Genomic DNA, 19,448 nt, shown 5'->3' with positions numbered 1-19,448 from the left:
TGTAACTCTGATGGTCACCTTCTACTGCATCCCAGCCAGGTCAGGGGTCATGGCCATGATTCCCACCTCTGACCTTTGCTCATAACTTTAGCCCACCTGGGGCCCTGCTGTGTGGCCAGCTCAGGCTCTTTCCTCCAGGTAGACTGCTTTCTGCAGTATTCACAGCATTGGGTTTTCCCAGTCCAGTCTCTGAGGGTCCGGGCGCTGTCGCTGTGGTAGCACCAGCAAGATGCCCCAGTGACTTCTTCCCCGGGTATCACACCCTCCTGTGGAGTGTGGGCTGGACTTAAGGCCTTTTGTCAAAGTGTTGGAATTAGGAGGCAGAATTGTTGGCGTGTGACTCAGAGACCAGACTGTAGAAGACATTTGACTTTTTTCCTCTCTCTCCCTCCCTCATGATTTGCTTACTCTGGGATAAGCAGTGTCATCAACAATTGGCAGCCCTTTGGAGAGGCCCCCTGTGATGGTCTCAAGCCATCTGCTAGCAGCCTCAGGGACGAGCTTGGGAGTGGATCCTGCAGCCCCGCTCAAGGCTCTGAGACCACAGCCCTGGAGCAGCTTGCTGGGCTCCTCGTGAGACACCTGAGCCTGAACCCTCAGCTCAGCCCCTCCAAGATCCCGACCCTCAGACACTGTAAGGCAGTAAATGTTGGTTGTGTAAAGTAGTGACGTTTTAGAGTATTTGACCTATAGCAACAGAGAACTAGTTTAATCACCTGAGGGCAAGTGCCAGTCTCACCCTCAGCCCTGCCCAGGCCTGGCTTGCAGAGCCCAAGAGGAGGTGCCCTGTGAGTCATTTATGCAACGTCCCATGCTCACTGGGGATGCTGAGGTGCCCAGGCCCTGTGTGGGGCCTGGGTGGGCACTGAGGGTCACAAGGAGGAGGTCTAGCCTCAGGGTTCCCAGTCCCCTGGGAACATGGTAGTCCACTCATCCATTCCTGGTCATGGCCATTTCAGCTCTAAGCGAGCCCACAAGATAGGTAACCAACTGTGATTCAGGGTAGTGGGGCAGAGTGCAGGGTTGAGGATGAGTGCAGTGTTCTGAGGTTTGACAAAAGATGTGACTTTGACCAGGCGGAGGAGAAACAGCATGTGGAGAAAGGGGTCAGCAGGTCCCAGGACATGGCAGGTGGGAGAGCAGGAAGACTGAGAAGAACCAGCAGCCATCCCACAGATGTGTGGACGTATTAAGTCCTTGCCTACTTTAGCCACTAAGGTCTGCAGTGGTGCATTACCGAGCGATAGAAAACTACAGAGGGCAGCCCCTTCTCTCCTTGGCAAATCTTGCCCATCTTTCAAGGCCCCGCCCACCTGCCACGTCCTCCCTCTTCCCCTGGTGGAAACCATCACTCCCCCTCTGAACCCCACTGCTCTTGATTCTCACCTCTCTTGTGACCCTATGGCACCCACCTCATAGGGTCGGAACAGGCCATCATGAGATGCTGGGCACGTTTTTGACCTGATCCCCAATTACACCTACTCCCCACCATTTCTCACAGGACAGGAAATGGCTAATTATGTCATAATACTATCTATACCCAGAAAACCAAGCAGGGTATTGTGATCCTTATTTCTCCAATGACAAAACTTAAGTTTGGATGGCATGTGAATTACGCAGAGTTGCTGAAAAGCCTTGGGCCAGGCTTAGACCCAAATTTATATTCTCAAACCCCCCCCCCATTCGTACTTATGGGTGTGATTAGCTTCTGGAGGGAAGATGCCTTATTTTTTCACTGCAGGTGTGGGAGTTCACAGTAAAGGTCCTACCCTACCATCCTGTCCCCTCACTAATGACACATGTCCCAGTCCCAGGAACCCAGAATTCTTCTCATCAGAGATGCGTCCCCATCTACCCTGCTTGCAGACACAGAAATATTCACTCCTCATGTCTGCCTTCGTTTTCTGGCTCGGCTACCCAGTATCTTTACATAACCAGTCCCCTTCTCTCCCATAGGACAGGCCAGAGGTGATAAGCTGGAGTAGACGGGTCAGGAAGAAAGAGGCAACATACCATTCTCTGGCCCATCTGTTTCACCATCTGGGAAGGAGAGACAGGGCAGCAGGGCTGTGGGGCCAGGCTGGGGATCAAAGGTGAGGCTATGACCAGCCCTCATAGTTAGGGATGGAGAGGAAGAGGAGAAGAGTGAAACAGAATTTCATTGATGATTTGATATTTATGGAGCCCCCTTCTTGTGCCAAGATCTAGGCTGAAGTTACAAAGGATGCCTAGGAGCTGACCCAAGGAGCTCTCGGCCCATGTGACGTCAGAACTGATTTCAGAGATCATCTTAGTCACTTGGGGAAGCTGAGACTCAAGGGGAGGACACAGAAGTCTGTCCCCAGTCATTCGGCCAGTGACAGAGCACAATTCTCCTTCCCCACCATCTGTGACCCTCTGGCTGCCACTCTGGGCCCAGAAGACTCAGAAACTCAAAGGTACCCAGGGTGAGTGCAGGGGCTTTGTGGCCTTGCCCTCCCCTGCAGCTCAGGGAGGGAGGAGCTGGACCAGGCAGGATGCAGCATGCAGGATGAGGGAGCTTGTAGGAGAAAGGGCTTCAGCTCGTGGCTTCTTCTGTGCTGTCACTCAAGGTAGAGGAAGGAAAACTTGCTAACTGGAGCTGCTCTTTTTCCTGCCCATTGAGTGACAGGACTGCAGAGTAAAGAGACCAGACATCACTTTCTCCCAGCATCTCTCTTATTTCTCAGATGGCAAACAAAGGATAGGGTCTCTTGCAGAGGAGTCACAGCAGGAGTGCAAATCACCGATGCCAGAGTCTGGTCTCCTCTGCCACATTGCCAGTTGTGACTCAGGGCCTGGCATGGGTTGGAAACACAGGAGCCATGGAAGGCTTTGGAGAGGTGTTCAACAGATACCTTCAAGAGACCTTCTGGAATCACAGCACTTCCCATATTCTTAATGCCAGCCCTGCCCTTTGTGCCATCCCCGCCTCCTGGGAGGCGCTAACAGAATTCCAAGTGTTGGTCACTGGGCACATTGTACTTGAGCTTGTGGGCTTCAAAGAGGTTGCTCAGCTCCTTCATGTAGCGCTGGTGCAGCTCGTCCACCTCTTCCTGTGAGGGATGCGGTGTCTTCTGCACCTCAATGGGCTTCCCCACTGCAAGACACAAAGGAGAGTGGTGACCCAGAGCAGGAACCACTGAAGTTACAGGGGTCCTTGGGGTTCCCACCACAACGGTCATCCATGCAGGGAAGTGCTCTTAATGCCTCCCTTTCAATTCTCTTTTGGGTGATGCATTGTAAGATATTAGGGAACTCCAAGATTCTGATATATTAACCATACCAGCAGCTGACATTAACCAGCAATATCTTCTATAATCATCCTAACAATCCTACAGGGATAGAACCTGCTCTTATTCCTTTGACAGGTCAGGCAATGAGGCTCAAGAAGCTTAAGTAACTGATTCAAGGTCACATAGCCTGGAAGAATCAGTGCCAGGTTTTAAGCCCTGGGGCTGTGCTCTTAACCTCCGTACCAGGTGGTTCTGGGAGCCTCAGATGCCATGATTGGAAGCACCTGTATGTCTGGGGGGAGGCAGCCCACAGCCCAAGTGCCCTTCTTCTCTCTTCTCCCTCCATGCTGGCCTGCAGTGCCCCCCATTCTAGGGAGGAGGTGGGAGGCCCTATTAACCTCCTTCCACTGGTTTTGTTGGCTCAGAAAGAAACTCCCCCGCCTTCTTCCCCTGGCAATGGCTCTGGAGGCAGCAGTTGTGAATTATATTCTTGAAGCCATTACCACACAAGCCAGGGAAAGTGATGATGCAGGGGGCTGACCAAGTCTGTATTCAACTAAGAAATGATTGGCTGGTTGGTGATGAACAGACCTCTCTCTACAAGCTTTGGCATTGGAACCTACTTGGAATCGAAGATGACAGCAAATGAGCTGTCCTCAAGGTGAAAAGACGGTGCTAAGTCCATACACTAAAGCCCATGTCCATTATTTATAGGAAAATCCCGCAGGTTCTCATTCATAGCCTGCTGATTGCTCCTTTACACACAATTCTAACAGACCTGGCATGCCCTTCCCTTTATCCATTGTCTTTGATAAGCCCTCTGACAGCCTCCAGTCAGAATGAAACCCTCCTTCTTTGGCATAATAAAAAGTCAAATACATTCTGATTCAAGCCTCAACTTTGTTACCCAAGAGCCCAGGGACCTTTGGGAAGTGATTTAACTTCTCTGGGTCTCAGTTTGCCATCAAAAAAATGGGGATGATGGTCCCCGCCTCCAAGGTTGTTGGGATAACTGAGCTGCCGCATGTGAGGGGCTAGTGCAGTGCCTGGCACACAGCAGGTGCTCAGTAAGCAGCAGTGGCTACTGTTTTCTCTGCCTCGGTTGAGTTCTCATCACAGACTGCCTTACATCAGGGTTACCTGACTGTGTGTCTGTTTCCCAGTCTAGAATGTGAGATCCATGAAGTCAAGAATGTGTCTGGCCCATGTCCATTCCCCTGGCAGCACACACCCCACCCCCATTGCTCTGTAACCCACCCCCACCCAGTCCAGGCCTTGGCTCACCCACGGTGGTGATGGGCCGGCGGTGGGGCACAACACCAAAGCGGTACTGGAAGTGATCACAGCCAAGTATGACTTGGAGGGAGGAGCTCATGATCTTGTATAGCTGGTCATGGACCCAGTGCGACCAGGAGCCAGGGGCGTTCTCAACCTGGTCAAATATGTCATTCTCCCCAAAGGAGAAGATTGGCACTAGAGCTGCGCTGGAGGGAGACAGGAGAGAGGGTGTATGGGAGGTGCAAGAAGGTGCAAGCTTGCCACCTAGCTCCTGCAGGGACCCAGGGACCAGGAATTGCAGCAGAGGACAGGGACCTGGGCAGGAAGTAGGAGGCCTCAGGTGTCTCCCAGACCTGCTACAGCCTTGGCTATGTGACTGTGCGCAGATTCCGGCTCCTCTCAGGGCCACTGCCTGGCGGTTGCAATATGATAGGGAGACCAGAATGCTGAGAGAGTCCTCCCAGATGTAAAATATTTACAACCTCTGGAAAAATCTATTCTGCCTCTGCTAGCTTGTATTCTTCAAAGGTGCTCCAAGGAAGGAGAACATCTCTAAGCTACACCCCAAACTCCATTCTCACAGATGCCCTAAGTCTCAGATCTAATGCCAGCTTCAGGCACTATGACTCTTCACACCTAGTCCCTTTGACGACTAAATCTTCCTTCTAGAATATTCTCTGTGTATCTGGGCATGATACAGTACATCTATCAGCAAGATAGAATCATCTTTGTGAATTGGCTCAGCATCTCTTGACAAACTAGGATCTACATTAGTCTCTGCTGTCTTCCCACCAAAATACACTCCTTGCCCATCTCAGCTGAACCAAGAGGCCTCTTCCCCGATACCCATGGCTCAGGGAGAGCCTGATGAAGCCCTTGCGGTTCCGCAGCACCAGCTTGTAGGTTCCAGGCTTCGTGTGCAAAGCTTCCCGGGCGCCCCCAACAACGATGGCCAGCAGGTTGCCGCCTCCCTCCCTGCTCAGAATGTGAGCAGCGCTCTCCTTGTCTGCTGAGACCAGCCCTGGGGAGAGAGGATGGTGGTCAGACAAGGATAAAGGGGGCAGGGTCTGTGGGGGGGGGATGTGCTCTCACCTCCACCCCCCAAAACTGGGAGTTTCCTGAGGACTAGGACTGAGTCTTCTTCCTCTTCCCAACCCCTCACTGAGCTCACTGCTGGGCACAGAGCTGTGGGAAGTGCTTCCTTTGGTCTAGCCTCCCTCTAATACACATGCTCTTGGAGGAAGCACAGAATTGTTGGCATCCCTCCCTCATATCCCTCCTCCATGCCTCCAGCCCTCATCTTCCTGGGAAACCCAGAGGTTGGTAGTCTCACCGCATGACATCATGCAATCCCTGAAGAAGGGGAACCAGAAAATTATGTTCAGTGTCACAAGATATGGGCGGATGCCGGGGAAGACCAAGGAGAAGCTGGTGCTCTCGGTACACAGGTTGGCAATAGCTCCGGTGGGTATGATCCCATGAGGGTGGAAAGCAGCAAGGTAGTTCCAGGAGGGGTCCAGCTCGGCAGTCTTGACCAGCTGCAGGGACACGAACCTGGTGACTAAGCGCTGGATCTCATGCCCCCCACTGGTCTCACTGCTGACTCCTGTACTGACATCTTCTACGTGTCCCCTGTCCCCAAGTGATTTGTCACCACCATGTGAGTGTTTTGAGATTAGAGACGCCCTGTCAGAGGCATTCTTGTTCCCGGTGCAGTCCTGGAGCACAGGAGATGCTTTGGAAAACTGTGGAATGAAGGAGGCAAAGAAAAGACCCATGAAAGGAAGTGGCTGATGCAGCCCCCCTGGAAAGGAAGGCCCCCTGTCCAAGGCAGAGGTAGGACCTCTGGGAGGGAGATGGGAAGACAGGTCCCTGTCCTATGTGAGGGAAGAGCTGGTCACAGGCAGAGCCCTCTCATAATGATGGAGCCATCGCAGGACGGAATGAGCCTCTGTCGAAGGGCTCTATCACCTGGAGTTCCGTCCTGGGTGGAGGGCTGAGCCCTGAGTCCCTGTGACTCGATGTAAGAGACCCCAGTGTGCTGGGAAGTGGGGGGCAGGGAGGAGAGGCACAAAGTCCCTAGGGAGGCCTGCATGTGTGGGTAGGGAGGGGTCAGGGAGGTGTCCTGCCACGTCTGCAGCATTTCCTGACACCAGGTCATAGCCTGGCCACAGCACTGCACCCCTCCTGAGGCCTTGGCCTGTGTAGACAGGGTTGCTCCAGGGTAATGAAATCGTCACGGGAGAAACCACTTCCTGGACTGATCTTCAGCATGAGGTGGAGACAGCTCCTCCGGGGGGAGCACTGCCTGATTCTCCACCATTAGCTCTTTAGGAAGCCCATAGGGTGCGTTTAGATCAATCCAATGCTCGGAAACAGGTTCCTAATTTTGCTTGAAATTCTACCAGTAGGCTTTAGCTCATGAAATCAGTAAGAGCTGAAGGAAGCTCAGAAATACATGCCCGTTTGACATGGAGTGCAGAGGTTTATGAATGTGGGGGAGCACCAGCAGAGTGGAGGCTCCCTACCTGGGACCCCCTCCATTCTGTCCTCCCCTAGATCCCTGCAGGGCCTGAGCTGCAAATATGTGTGGATGAGCTGCAGGGTCTCCTGGGAGGTGGTAGGGTCTCAAACGTGCAGGCCAAAGCCCCACTTGCAGGCTCTCAGCCCAGCACAGGTGAGTCAAAGTGCATGTCATCCCTCCCTCTGCTGGCCTCGTACTTGCTGGTACGGCCCACCCTCTGGACGTGCTGATGCCACAGAACTGCGGTGGGCAACAATCCTGAACACTGTGCAGGTGGAATTTCTGCAAATCAAGTTCACTGTCCCATCGGTGTCAATAGTTTTAGGGTTGAGAACCCTCCCTCGAGAGCAACCCTGCTGGGAAAGGAGCAGGAGAGGGGTGGAAAGGACAGGCACAGAATTGCTCTGCATCATTTGTTTGCCAGTCATGCATTTGACAGCAGCTCCAGGTGTGAAGAGAGCCAGATGCTGTCTTCTGGAGGCCCCAGGATGGCCTGTTGTCTCATGGAATTCACAAAATCCAGTGACGTATGTGGCATCATCTCTACTTTATATATGAAGAAATCAAGCCTCAGAGAGACTGTGTAACTCAACCAAGGTCATGCATCTTTCTGTCCATCTTCAGAGGCCACACTCTATATATTTCTTCTCCTCTGTGTGCAGAGGAGGGCCTCCTGCCCCTGCCTGGCACCACTCTGTGTCCCTACTGCCTTCCTTACCCTATCTGGTCAATAAACCATCCCTTCCCAGCTGCTTACAAACAAGGTTTAGTCTCTGTGTGATACAGGAAAGAACAGAATGGTCAGTTATTCAATCAATAAGTCTTCTTCTATCAGGACTGATCTTTGGGTCCATGGTCAGGATTCTGCAATGGCCATGAGGTGCACAGAGTCAGAGAGTCAGTGATTAAGAGGCACTCAGAGTAAGAGGAATCAGACTGCTTAGGGGATACACAGGGAAACTGAGATCAGAATGAGGCAAGGTTTTCCAGGGACACATAGCATAACGGAGTTGGGACAGCATAGATCCTGAGAACTATTTCAGGGCTCTCTGCCTTGCCTCTTTACCCAGAAATGTACAAACTTTAAAAGCAGAAAAACAACTTGCCCTGTGACCTTGGTCACACCTTTCTTTCTCTCTGGGGTGACAGTCCCCCTAGATGATGAAACATAGGGCTAGATGGTCTCTAAGGACATGACTTTATTACCTGCCCCCCACCCCCAAGCATGGCTGCTGAGGGTTTTACATCTGTAACATACATACGTGTGCCAAACTACATGGCCCACAGGGTGCCTTCAAATCCTGTACATTCATCAATCCCCATTTTGGCCCCACATCCCTGCAGATGGGAAACCATGGCCAGAGAGAAGCGGGACTCTTCCACAGGTCACATAGTGGTAGAAGCCCAGCTCCTGCCCGCAGCCCAGGATTCTGCTCCGTGCACACAGGGCCACGCTTCCCCATGGACATGTAGGGGCACTAAGGTCCTGACCAGAGCCGAGCCCACCCTGTTACTCACCGAGATGGGGAAATAGTCCTTCACGTACTTCCAAATGAACCAGCGCCTTATGGCCTCAACACGTCTGCCCCCGTGCCGTGGCTTATCTCGGTCAAGGTACAACCAGGTTGCATATAGGACACTGAAGATCCAGAATCTTGTGAACAGGAGGCCTATGAAGACCACACTGCAGATATGAGCTGTGAGGGGATGCAGTAGCCATGAGTGATCAGAGGTGTGAAGGAAGGAGCTCTCCCCATGTGCCCAGCACTAGCAGGACTGTCCTCTCAAGCCCTCACCCCTGGAGGAACAGGTCAACTTCCCAGCCTCCAAGGAGGAGAGAATGCAGTCCAGGAAGTGTCACACTGGGAACCTGGATTGGAGGTCAGGTGGGCCTAACTGCAAACTCACATTTTCCCACTGTACCAGGCTGCCTCATTCAATCTAGTCTTCCCCCTCCACCTTCCTTAAGTAGTCTGTATTCAACAGATGCTCAATAAATGCCTGGTGGACCAGTTACCGCATGAATTCTTTCTAGTTTTCATTCTTTGTGACCACAGAGAAATGGAGACGTTCTTTCTGCCTAGTTAGTCCTCTTTCTGTCTACCCTCAGCCCATCTTTCCATAGATAAATCCCACCAGATCCCTCCTTGAATTAAGCTCTCCTATGGCTTTCTTGAAACTTTGAGGCACAGCCCAAGCAGTGCAGCCTGGCTTTCAAGCTGCCCACTGCTGTTCTGAATCCCCTCCTGCTCCAGCCTCACTCCTCCACATGCACCCCATGTTCCAGCCACACTAAGCTGCTCAGTGTTCCTCTGACTCCCTGAGCTCCTTCAACCTCTCAGCTTTCGCTCATGTAGTTTCCCCTGCCCACCATGCCCTTCCCTGCTGATGGAAGGAAGAAGAGGCCAACACCTGGCTGGACTGTGGGTTGGGGTGCAGCAGAGCTAGGACTGGGCCCAATGAGAAATTCCCCTCTCATCTTAGATTCTCACTCCCTGCCACAGGCTAATCCTGGCTTCACCTCAAGAGTCAGGCGCTCTGAAACCAATGGAGCCTAATTACTAGAGAATATTGCTCCATGGCCAACTCCTTTTCTCCTCCTGACCCCATGCACTCAAACTCTTCAAGAAGGTCAGCTTGCACCCATATTCCATTTGGAAGTAGGCTAGACTATGCTGTCATTCCTGGCAGGCTTCCAGGAGGAGGGAACTTTTGACTCTGTCTGAACAGCAGTAAAATGGATAATCCAGATGAAGTAAATTGAGGCTCACAGATGTTCCCTTCACACAGAACACCTATGATGTGCCAGGTGCTGGTGGTACAGCCATGAACAAGACAGCAATTCCTGCCCTCCTGGAGCTGCCTCCCTCAAATCTGGGGGAAGGAGACAGGATGCCATTGGGAAAAGATGGCCAGGAGTTTGACATAAATTTTATAATCTTATTTTCTCACTACAAATGTTTCAGGTGAAAAAAAATAAAGACCCCAGCTAGCTCTCTGCACTTGGGCAAAATCAAGAGTCTGTGTTGGTTGCTCCCACTTTCAGAAAACCAGCTCTAGAGAATAAAACCAAGTTGCTATTAGTGGCTCCCTGGAAGGTAGGATTTGGGGAAGTGTTTCACTTTGGGTACACATGTTGTTTGAATGTGTTACAACAACATGTATTCATTTTGTAGCCAGAAAAAAAAGGTTAGGAAAAAACCCACATTTGAGTCTTTTTCACTTGACCAGAAAGACATCCCACTGCCCCAACATCCCCCTCAGCCCTGGGCTCATTCTCTAACTCCTGTCAGCAGGCAGACACCAAACTTGGCAGTTTTTCAGCCACTTAGGAAGGAGACTTTTTCGTCTCATAATACCAAGGGGGAAAATGTAAAAACCAACTGTACCAAGGCCCAGAGAGGGTGTGCCAATTGCCTAAGCTCATACAGCAACCTAGTAGGATGGGATGGGGCATTCAATACTACTATTTTGTCTACATTGTGCTACCAACGTTCATTCATTCAGCAAACACTTATCAACCAACTCTTCTAGGAGCTGGAGACTCAGCTGAGAACAAGACTAACTATTTGAAAGGAGCTTACTCACCTGCCTTTGTGAGGTGTGAGTTATAGAGGAGAGGAAAGGCAACAGAGTAAACAAGTCACCCACTGGAAACTGTTGGTATCTGGGCCCTGAGATCTCAGTGACAGGTCCTAGTTGGCCACTTCTTTGTCCCTCGTCGAAATGCTTCTTCTATGTCCAGTGTGAACGAGCCATCACTGCATGTGTGGTGTTTACTCCCCAACTGGAAGCCCTTACTCTCCTGTCAGCCTTTCAGTCCTGCCCTGTGGACCCATGTCCTACTCTCTCCGGAAAGGGGCCCCTTCTCTCCACCTACTTCCAGCCTCCTTAGAGCAAGGGAGGCAATCTTTCACCTAAAGTGCCAGATTGTAAATATTTTAGACTTTACCATTCAAGAGGCAGCTTGGAGGATATGACATAGACATGGGATCATTTAAAATGTAAAAACCATTCTTGGCTCATGGGCTGTGCAAATACGAAAACAACCAGTGGGCCCAATTTGGCCCACACCACTTATGTTGGTGACCCCTGTTGTAGACTGTGGCAGCTCCCTGCTGTCAGTCTGCCCCCCCACACCTCAAACACAGTCAACACCCCAATTGCAGCCATAAGGACCTGTACAACACAGATAGGATCTTGTTGCTCTCATACCTAAAGACTTCCTGGGACTCCCCTTTTTCCCCAAGACAAGGGACATGGTACAAGCTTCTGGTCCTGGCACAAGTGGGCCCAGACCCTTTCTCAGCTGTCCTCCCTCTAGCTCCAGGCCCAGGGCTCCTTGCCTTCTCTGTGCTGTTCCTGATACTCCTAACTTCCCTGGATGGGCTTGGGGTGGGCACAGCCCAACAGACATCGTCCTGCCGGCAAAGCTCCCCCAAGGCCAGCTGGGAGGATGTCCCTCATGCCCCATGATCCCCAGGCCTCAGCCCACCTGGCTCTGAGCTCCAATGCCCTTTGTCCAGGAGTCAAGGGACTTGCCGCCTGCCCTGGGGATAGCCCTCCTTGCCTGGCTGCACACCTCTTCCCACACGCTCAGCCCTCTCTCCTCTCTCTGTCGCCTTCCTTTTCCTCCTCTGGCAGTAGGAGGCACCCAGACCTACGGCCTTGGGCACTTAAGGTTCTTGGCTTACCTGCTCATCAGTGTAATGAGCATAAACCAGGTATATTCTAAATATTTAATGACCCTTAGGGCAGAGACACAAGTCAGTCATCAGGGCTGCTAAGGGCAGGGAACTGGAGGGCTTGCTTGCTGGGGATGAATGCTTCAGCTGCAAAAGTTGGGGGCAGTTCTGAGGGAGCACGTGGTGTAAGTGTGCTGTGTATGTGTGTGTGAGCTTGTGTGTTGGTGTGAAATGGCTGTAGACCAGCCTGTACAGAGTATGTCCATAGTTTCACACCAGGATAGTGGCATCTGTGTACAGGCTGAACACCAGTGTGGGGGGAGCAGTTCCTACCCAGTCTCATACCAGCAGGTGAGATGAAGAATCTCACACAATCCCACTCACACTTCCTTCCCAATCCTCAGCCCTGGGCCCACCTCAAAAATGTTCCCTTCAGCAGAGCTGGAGTTGGGGCACTTGTGGCCTCCCTGTCACAATGGATGTGTTCACTCTAGGGGGTGGGTTAGGTACTGGGATGAACATACCCTCCTGTGGGATCCCTGCCCGGGGCCAGGCCAGGGCTATGTTGAGCAAATGAGCACACTTCTTCATTTCATGGCACAGCCCCCCTGTAAAGTCAGCATTCTTAGGCTCATTCTGCAGATGAGGAGATGGAGGCAGGGGAGGTCAGGCATGGGTCCTCCAGGGTCCCACAGCTGGTCAGTTTCCCAGCTGGAGTGTGGCCCAGGTGTGCCTCTCACTCCCCAGTCCCCTCTCTGCACCAGCCTCACTCCCCCTCCTGTTCTTCCCTATTCCCCTCTCTTTCCCCTTCCTTTCTTCTCTGAAAGAAAGGAAGCAACTCCATCCTATCTGAGCAGTCCAAGGACCCCAAACATCCCAGAATCATCTATTCCTTCCTCACAGCACCAGGCATCCTGAGGTGGGACTCTGTCATGGCAGTAAGGTGGAATCCACAGTGCAGGAGGGCTAAATACCCTGCCCAAAGCCACAGTGAGAGCTTCTACCCCACGGACCCAACAACTTCCCACCCCAGGAGGGCCAGTAAGTTGAGCAGTCCCTTTAGGACCTGTGTCTTTCTCCCATCAGTGCACTGTGTGTACCCATACTCTCCCGTCCCCCAACCCAGCCCCCCTTACGCAGGACCGTTGTGAAGAAGAACATCTGTAGGACCACGAAGGTCTGCAGCCTGCGCTCCCATTGCTTGGACAAGGGCATGAACTCCACCATGCTGGCTCCTTTGCTGGCTCCAGAGGCTTCTCTGAGCTCTGCTATGGTCTGAGACACCTGCTGGTTTTCGTTGCTGACGGAGGTTTTACAAGCCTCTGTGGTGGCTGGGAGTGGTGTCCAGTCCGGATAGTGCCAATGCCTCCCTGCCCCCACTTGGCAAGGACCTCTTTCCTAGGAGAAATCTTGGAACCCAATGCCCCGGACACAAGTAAAGATGGGGGAAGAAAAGGACATTTGTCTCCTCAGGCAACATTTAATATGCCAGATTGCTTTTGGTCAAATCTTGCCCAAAACTTGGCAGGTGAACACCAAGTATAGTGCCATCCTGTCCTCTTCATACCTTCCTTGCAATAAATAATTGTCTCCTCTCTCCTGCCAGGTTCACTGTTCCCCTCCACAAATATGTAGTAACAGCTCCCATCCAAAAATCCTGTGTTTATGTTCTCAAAGAATCAACTTTTAGTTTTAATAGCCTTTGCTATTGTTTTCCTTATTTCTATTTCATTTATTTCTGCTCTGATCTTTATGATTTCTTTCCTTCTACCAACTTTGGGTTTTCTTTGTTCTTCTTTTTCTAGTTGGTTTAGGTATAAGATTAGATTGCTTATTTGAGGTTTTGCTTGTTTCTTGAGGTGATCTTGAATTGCTATAAATTTCCCTCTTAGAACTACATTTGCTGTATCCCATAGGTTTTTGGATCCTCGTGTTTTCCTGGTCATTTGTTTGTAGCTATCTTATTATTTCTTCTTTGATTTCTTCAGTGATCTCTTGGTTACTTAGCAGCACACAGTTTAGCCTCCATGTATTTGTGTTTCTCACAGTTGTTTTTCCGATATTGATTTCTAATCTCATAGTGTCGTGGTCGCAAAAGTTGTTTGATACATTTTCAATTTTCTTAAATTTTCCAAGGCTTGATTTGTGAGCCAAGAGGTGATGTATTCTGGAAAACGTTCCATGTGCACTTGAGAAGAACGTGTATTCTTCTGCTTTTGGATGTCCTAAAAATATCAATTAAGTCTATGCTGTTTATTGTGTCATTTAAAGCTTATGTCTCCTTATTTATTTTCTGTCTGGATGATCTGTCTATTGGTGTAAATGGGGTGTTAAAATCCCCTGGTATAGTTTTGTTACTGTTGATTTCCCCTTTTATGGCTGTTAGCATTTGCTTTACGTATAGAGGTGCTCCTATGCTGGGTGCATAAATATTTGTTATTATGTTTTTTCTTGGATTGATCCCTTGATTATGATGTAGTGTCCTTCCTTATCTCTTGTAACAGTCTTTATTTTAAAGTCTCTTTTATCCGATATGAGTATTGCTACTCCAGCTTTCTTGTGATCTCCATTTGCACAGAATATCTTTTTCCATCCCCTCATTTTCAGTCTGTATGTGTCCCTAGGGCTGAAGTGGGTCTCTTGTAGATAACATCTATGAGGTTCTTGTTTTTGTCTCCATTCAGTCAGTCTGTGAGTTTTGGTTGGAGCATTTAATCCATTTACATTCAAGGTGATTATCGATGTGTATGTTCCTATTACCATTTTCTTAATTGATTTGGATTTGTTTTTGCAGGTCTTTTTCTGCTCTTGTGTTTCCCACATAGAGAAGTTCCTTTAGCATTTGTTGTAAAGCTGGTTCACTGGTGCTGAATTCTTGCAGCTTTTGCTTGTCTGTAAAGCTTTTGATTTCTCCATCAAATCTGAATGAGATCCTTGCTGGGTAGAGGATTCATGGTTGTAGGTTTTTCCCTTTCATCACTTGAAATATATCATGCCACTCCTTTCTGGCCTGCAGAATTTCTGCTAAGAAATCAGCTGGTAACCTTATGAGAGTTCCCTTGTATGTTATTTGTTGCTTTTTCCTTGCTGCTTTTAATATTTTTTCTGTGTGTTTAATTTTTGTTAGTTTGATTAATATGTGTCTTGGTGTGTTTATCCTAGGGTTTATCCTGTATGGGACTCTCTGCACTTCCTGGACTTGGGTGGCTATTTCCTTTTCCATGTGAGGGAAATTTTCAACTCTAACCTCTTCAAATATTTTCTCAGACCCTTTCTCTGTCTCTTCTTCTTCTGGTACTCCTATAATTCGAATGTTGGTGTGCTTAATGTTGTCTTAGAGGTCTCTGAGACTGTCCTCCATTCTTTATCTTTATTCTGCTCTGCAGTAGTTCTTGCCACCATTCTATCTTCCAGGTCACTTACTCGTTCATCTGCCTCAGTTATTCTGCTATTGATTCATTCTTGAATATTTTTAATTTCTAGATTATTGTGTTGTTATTGTGTTGTTCATCACTGTTTGCTCTTTAGTTCTTCTAGGTCCTTGTTAAATGTTTCTTCTATTTTCTCCATTCTGTTTCTGAGATTCTGGATCATCTTTACTATCATGACTCTCAATTCTTTTTCAGGTAAGATGCCTAATTCATCTTCCTTTATTTGTTCTTGTATGCTTTTCCCTTACTCCTCCGTTTGTAACATATATTTTTGTCATTTCTTTTTTTCCCTTTTTTTCTTTTCTTTTTGTTTTTTTGTTTTTTGTTTTCATGGTTGGGGCTGTATTCTTGTCTTTCTGGTTGTTTGGCCTGAGGCATCCACTGAAGTTTGCAGGCAGTTGGGTAGAGCATAGTCTTGGTGCCAAGATGAGGATGTCTGGTAGACCTCATTCCAAATAATACTACCTGGGATCTGAGGTTCTCTGTTAGTCCAGTGGTGTGGACTCCCAGCTCCCACCACAGGAGCTCAGGCGTAACCCCCAGCCTGGAAACCAAGATCCTACAAGCTGTGTGGTACTGCAAAAGAAAAAAAGGAGAAGGGCAATAACAAAGAATAAAAAATAAGATTAAATTAGAACAATAAAGAATATATTAGGAAAAATAAAAATGATTGAAACAGTGTCAACAAGGTGAAACAAAACCACAACAGAAAAAAGAAAGAAAAAGAAAAAAATAAAGTGGGGAGGAGGACAAGACTAAAGGAGCAGAACAATAACAAACTATAAAGAATAAAATAAAATTAGAAAAATAAAAGATTTATTAGAAAAAAATAAAAATATAAATGAATCAACAGCAAGGTAAAACAGAACCCCACCCTTAAAGAAGGAAAAAAAATAGAAAAAAATATAGGAGAAAAGATAAAAGTCCAGAAAAGGCCTTGCATATGGGAGACAGAGCTTAGGCAGGGGGTGGAACTTAGGCAGGGGTGATGTTTACAGAGAGGGAGGGGCCTAGGTGGGGAGATGTTCAAGCATGGGGTGGGGCCTTGTCTTAGGACCTGTGCAGCAGGGGAGAGTCAGCATGTCCAGTGGAGGCCTTGGAATGTGGAGTTCCCGAGTCTGGAAGTATGGCCCAGGGTAAGGGTGTGTTGGTGGGGTTTAGAAGCAGTGCAGTAGGAGGGGGTCTCTGAGTGCCATATGTAAAAGAAGATCAGCATAGAAATAAGTGAAATAGAAACTAAAGAAACAATAGCGATGATCAATAAAAATAAAAGCTGGTTGTTTGAGAAGACAAAAAAGTTGATAAACCTTTAGACAGGCTCGTTAAGGAAAAAAGGAAGAGGACTCAATAAAATTAGAAATGAAAAAGGAGAGATTACAACTGACACCACAGAAATACAGAGGATCATAAGAGACTACTACAAGCAACTGTACACCAACAAAATGGACAACCTGGGAGAAATGGACAAATTATTGGAAAGGTACAACTTTCCAAGATTGAACCAGGAAGAATTAGAAAAGAGAAACAGACCAATTACAGGTAATGAAATTGAAACTGAAATTAAAAATCTTCAAACAAACAAAAGTCCATGACCAATAGCTTCAAAGGAGAATTTGACCAAACATTACAGAAGAGTTAACACCTATCCTTCTCAAACTCTTCCAAAAAAATTGCAGAAGGAGGAACACTCCCAAACTCATTCTACAAGGCCACCATCACCCTGATACCAAAACCAGATGAAGATATCACACACAAAAAACAAAATTCCAGACCAACATCGCTGATGAATAAAGATGCAAAAATCATCAACAAAATATTAGTAAACAGAATCCAACAATACATTAAAAGATCAAACATCATGATCAAATGGGATTTATCCCTGGGATGCAAGCATTCTTCAATATACACAAATCAATCAATGTGATACACTTTATTAACAAATTAAAGAATAAAAACCTTATGATCATATGAATAGATGCAGAAAAAGCTTTTGACAAAATTTAACACCCATTTAAAAGCTTCCAGAAAGTGGTCATATTATGTTCTTACCTCAACATAATAAAGGCCATATATGACAAACCCACAGTAAACATCATTGTCAATGACGAAAAACTAAAAGCATTTTCTCTAAGATCAGGAACAGGACAAGGTTGTCCACTCTTGCCACTATTATTCAACATAGTATTGGAAGTCATAGCCACAGCAATCAGACAAAAAAAAGAAATAAAGGAATCCAAATTGGAAAAGAAGAACTAAAACTGTCACTGTTTGCAGGTGACATGATACTATTCATAGAAAATATTGATGTTGCCAAAAAGAAAAAAAAAACTACTATAGAAAATCAATGAATTTTGTAAGGCTTCAGGATACAAAATTAATGCACAGAAATATCTTGCCTTCCTACATACTAACAACAAAAAGCCTGAAAGAGAAATTAAGGAAACAGTCCCATTTACCATCACAACAAAAAGACTAACATACCTAGGAATAACCCTGCATAAGTAGGCAAAAGGCCGTATGCAGAAAACCATAAGACACTGATGAAAGAAATCAAGATGACATAACTAGATGGAGAGGTATACCATGCTCCTGGTTGGAAGAATCAATATTGTGAAAATGACTATACTCCCCAAAACAATCTACAGATTCAATGCAATCCCTAGCAATTTACCAGTGGCATTCTTCACAGAATTAGAACAAAAAAATTTACAATTTGTATGGATACACAAAAGATCCCAAACAGACAAAGCAATCTTGAGAAAGAAAAACAGAGCTGGAGGAATCAGGCTCCCTGAATTCAGAGTATACTACAAAGCTACAATAATCAAGACAGTATGGTACTGGCACAAAAACAGAAATATAGATCAATGGAACAGGATAGAAAAACCAGAGGTAAATTATCCTTGACAAAGGAGGCAAGAATATAAAATGGAGAAAAGAAAGCCTCTTCAAAAAGTAGTGCTGGGAAAACTGGACAGCTACATACGAAAAAATGAGACTAAAACACTCTCTACCACCGTAAACAAAAATACACTCAGAATGGATTAAAAACCTAAATGTAAGACCAGACACTATAAAACTGTTAGAGGAAAACATATGCAGAACACTCTATGACATAAATGACAGAAAGATCCTTTTTGACCCACCTCCTAGAGTAATGGAAATAAAAACAAAAATAAACAAATGGGACCTAAAGAAACGTAAAAGCTTTTGCACAGAGCAAAAGAAACCATAAACGAGATGAAACGACAGCCCGCAGAATGGGAGAAAATGTTTGCAAACAAAGCAACTGACAAAGGATTAATCTCCAAAATATACAAGCAGCTCATGCAGCTGCATATCAAAAAAACAAACAGTCCAATCCAAAAGTGGGCAGAAGACCTAAACAGACATTTTCCAAAGAAGACATACAGATGGCCCACAAACACATGAAAAGATGCTCAGCACCACTAATCATTAGAGAAATGCAAATCAAAACTACAGTGAGGTATCACCTCACATCTATCTGAATGGCCACCATCAAAACATCTAGAAACAATAAATGTTGGAGAGGGTGTGGAGAAAAGGGAACCCTCTCCCACTGTTGGTGGGAATATAAGTTGATACAGACACTATGGAGAACAGTATGAAGGTTCCTTACAAAATAAAAATAGAGGGACTTCCCTGGTGGTAAGGTGAGTAAGAATCCGCCTGCCAATGCATGGGACTTGGGTTCAATCCCTGGTCCAGGAAGATCCCACATGTCGCAGAGCAACTAATCCAGGAAGTCAAAACTACTGAGCCTGCACTCTAGCGCCCACGAACCACAACTGCTGAGCATGCATGCTGCAACTACTGAAGCCCACCCACCTAGAGACCATGCTCTGCAATAAGAGAAGCCACTAAAATGAGAAGCCTGTGCACTGCAACAAAGAGTAACACCCGCTCACCACAACTAGAGAAAGCCCATGCACAGCAAGAAAGACTCAATGCAGCCAAAAAAATAAACATAAATAAATTAAAGAAAAAAAACTGAAAATAGGACTACTATATGAGGCAGCAATCCCACTACTGAGCATAAATCCTGAGAAAGCCATAATTCAAAATACAGTTGTGGGATTTTACAGAGTGAAGCAAGACACCGAGGCTATATGCAGGAAGCAGAGTTTATTTGTGCCAGCACAGGCTCAGCGGATTCATATCCAAAGGCTGAGACCTGAAAACAGTGGAACACCCCCTTATGTACTTTCATTAAACTCCTATACACTGGAATGTTTTTGTCTCCCAAATAAGGTAA

At 47.4% G+C, this 19,448-nt stretch overlaps 1 protein-coding gene across 1 annotated transcript; it reads right to left on the bottom strand.

Annotated features, from left to right (window-relative positions):
• Nucleotides 1-2,963: 2,963 nt before the first annotated feature.
• On the bottom strand, nt 2,964-12,968 carry LOC130861772 (2-acylglycerol O-acyltransferase 2-like). Its single transcript, XM_057750942.1, has 6 exons — nt 12,878-12,968; nt 8,575-8,753; nt 5,866-6,070; nt 5,379-5,553; nt 4,539-4,738; nt 2,964-3,118 (listed from the first exon to the last, which is right to left on the bottom strand). Exons 1-6 carry the CDS (start codon nt 12,966-12,968, stop codon nt 2,964-2,966), a joined length of 1,005 nt encoding a protein of 334 aa, XP_057606925.1.
• Nucleotides 12,969-19,448: the final 6,480 nt, after the last annotated feature.

This window comes from Hippopotamus amphibius, chromosome 9 (genome assembly GCF_030028045.1).
Source record: "Hippopotamus amphibius kiboko isolate mHipAmp2 chromosome 9, mHipAmp2.hap2, whole genome shotgun sequence".
Taxonomy (NCBI): Eukaryota; Metazoa; Chordata; class Mammalia; order Artiodactyla; family Hippopotamidae; genus Hippopotamus; species Hippopotamus amphibius.
This window is presented reverse-complemented; position numbering and strand designations above follow the sequence as displayed.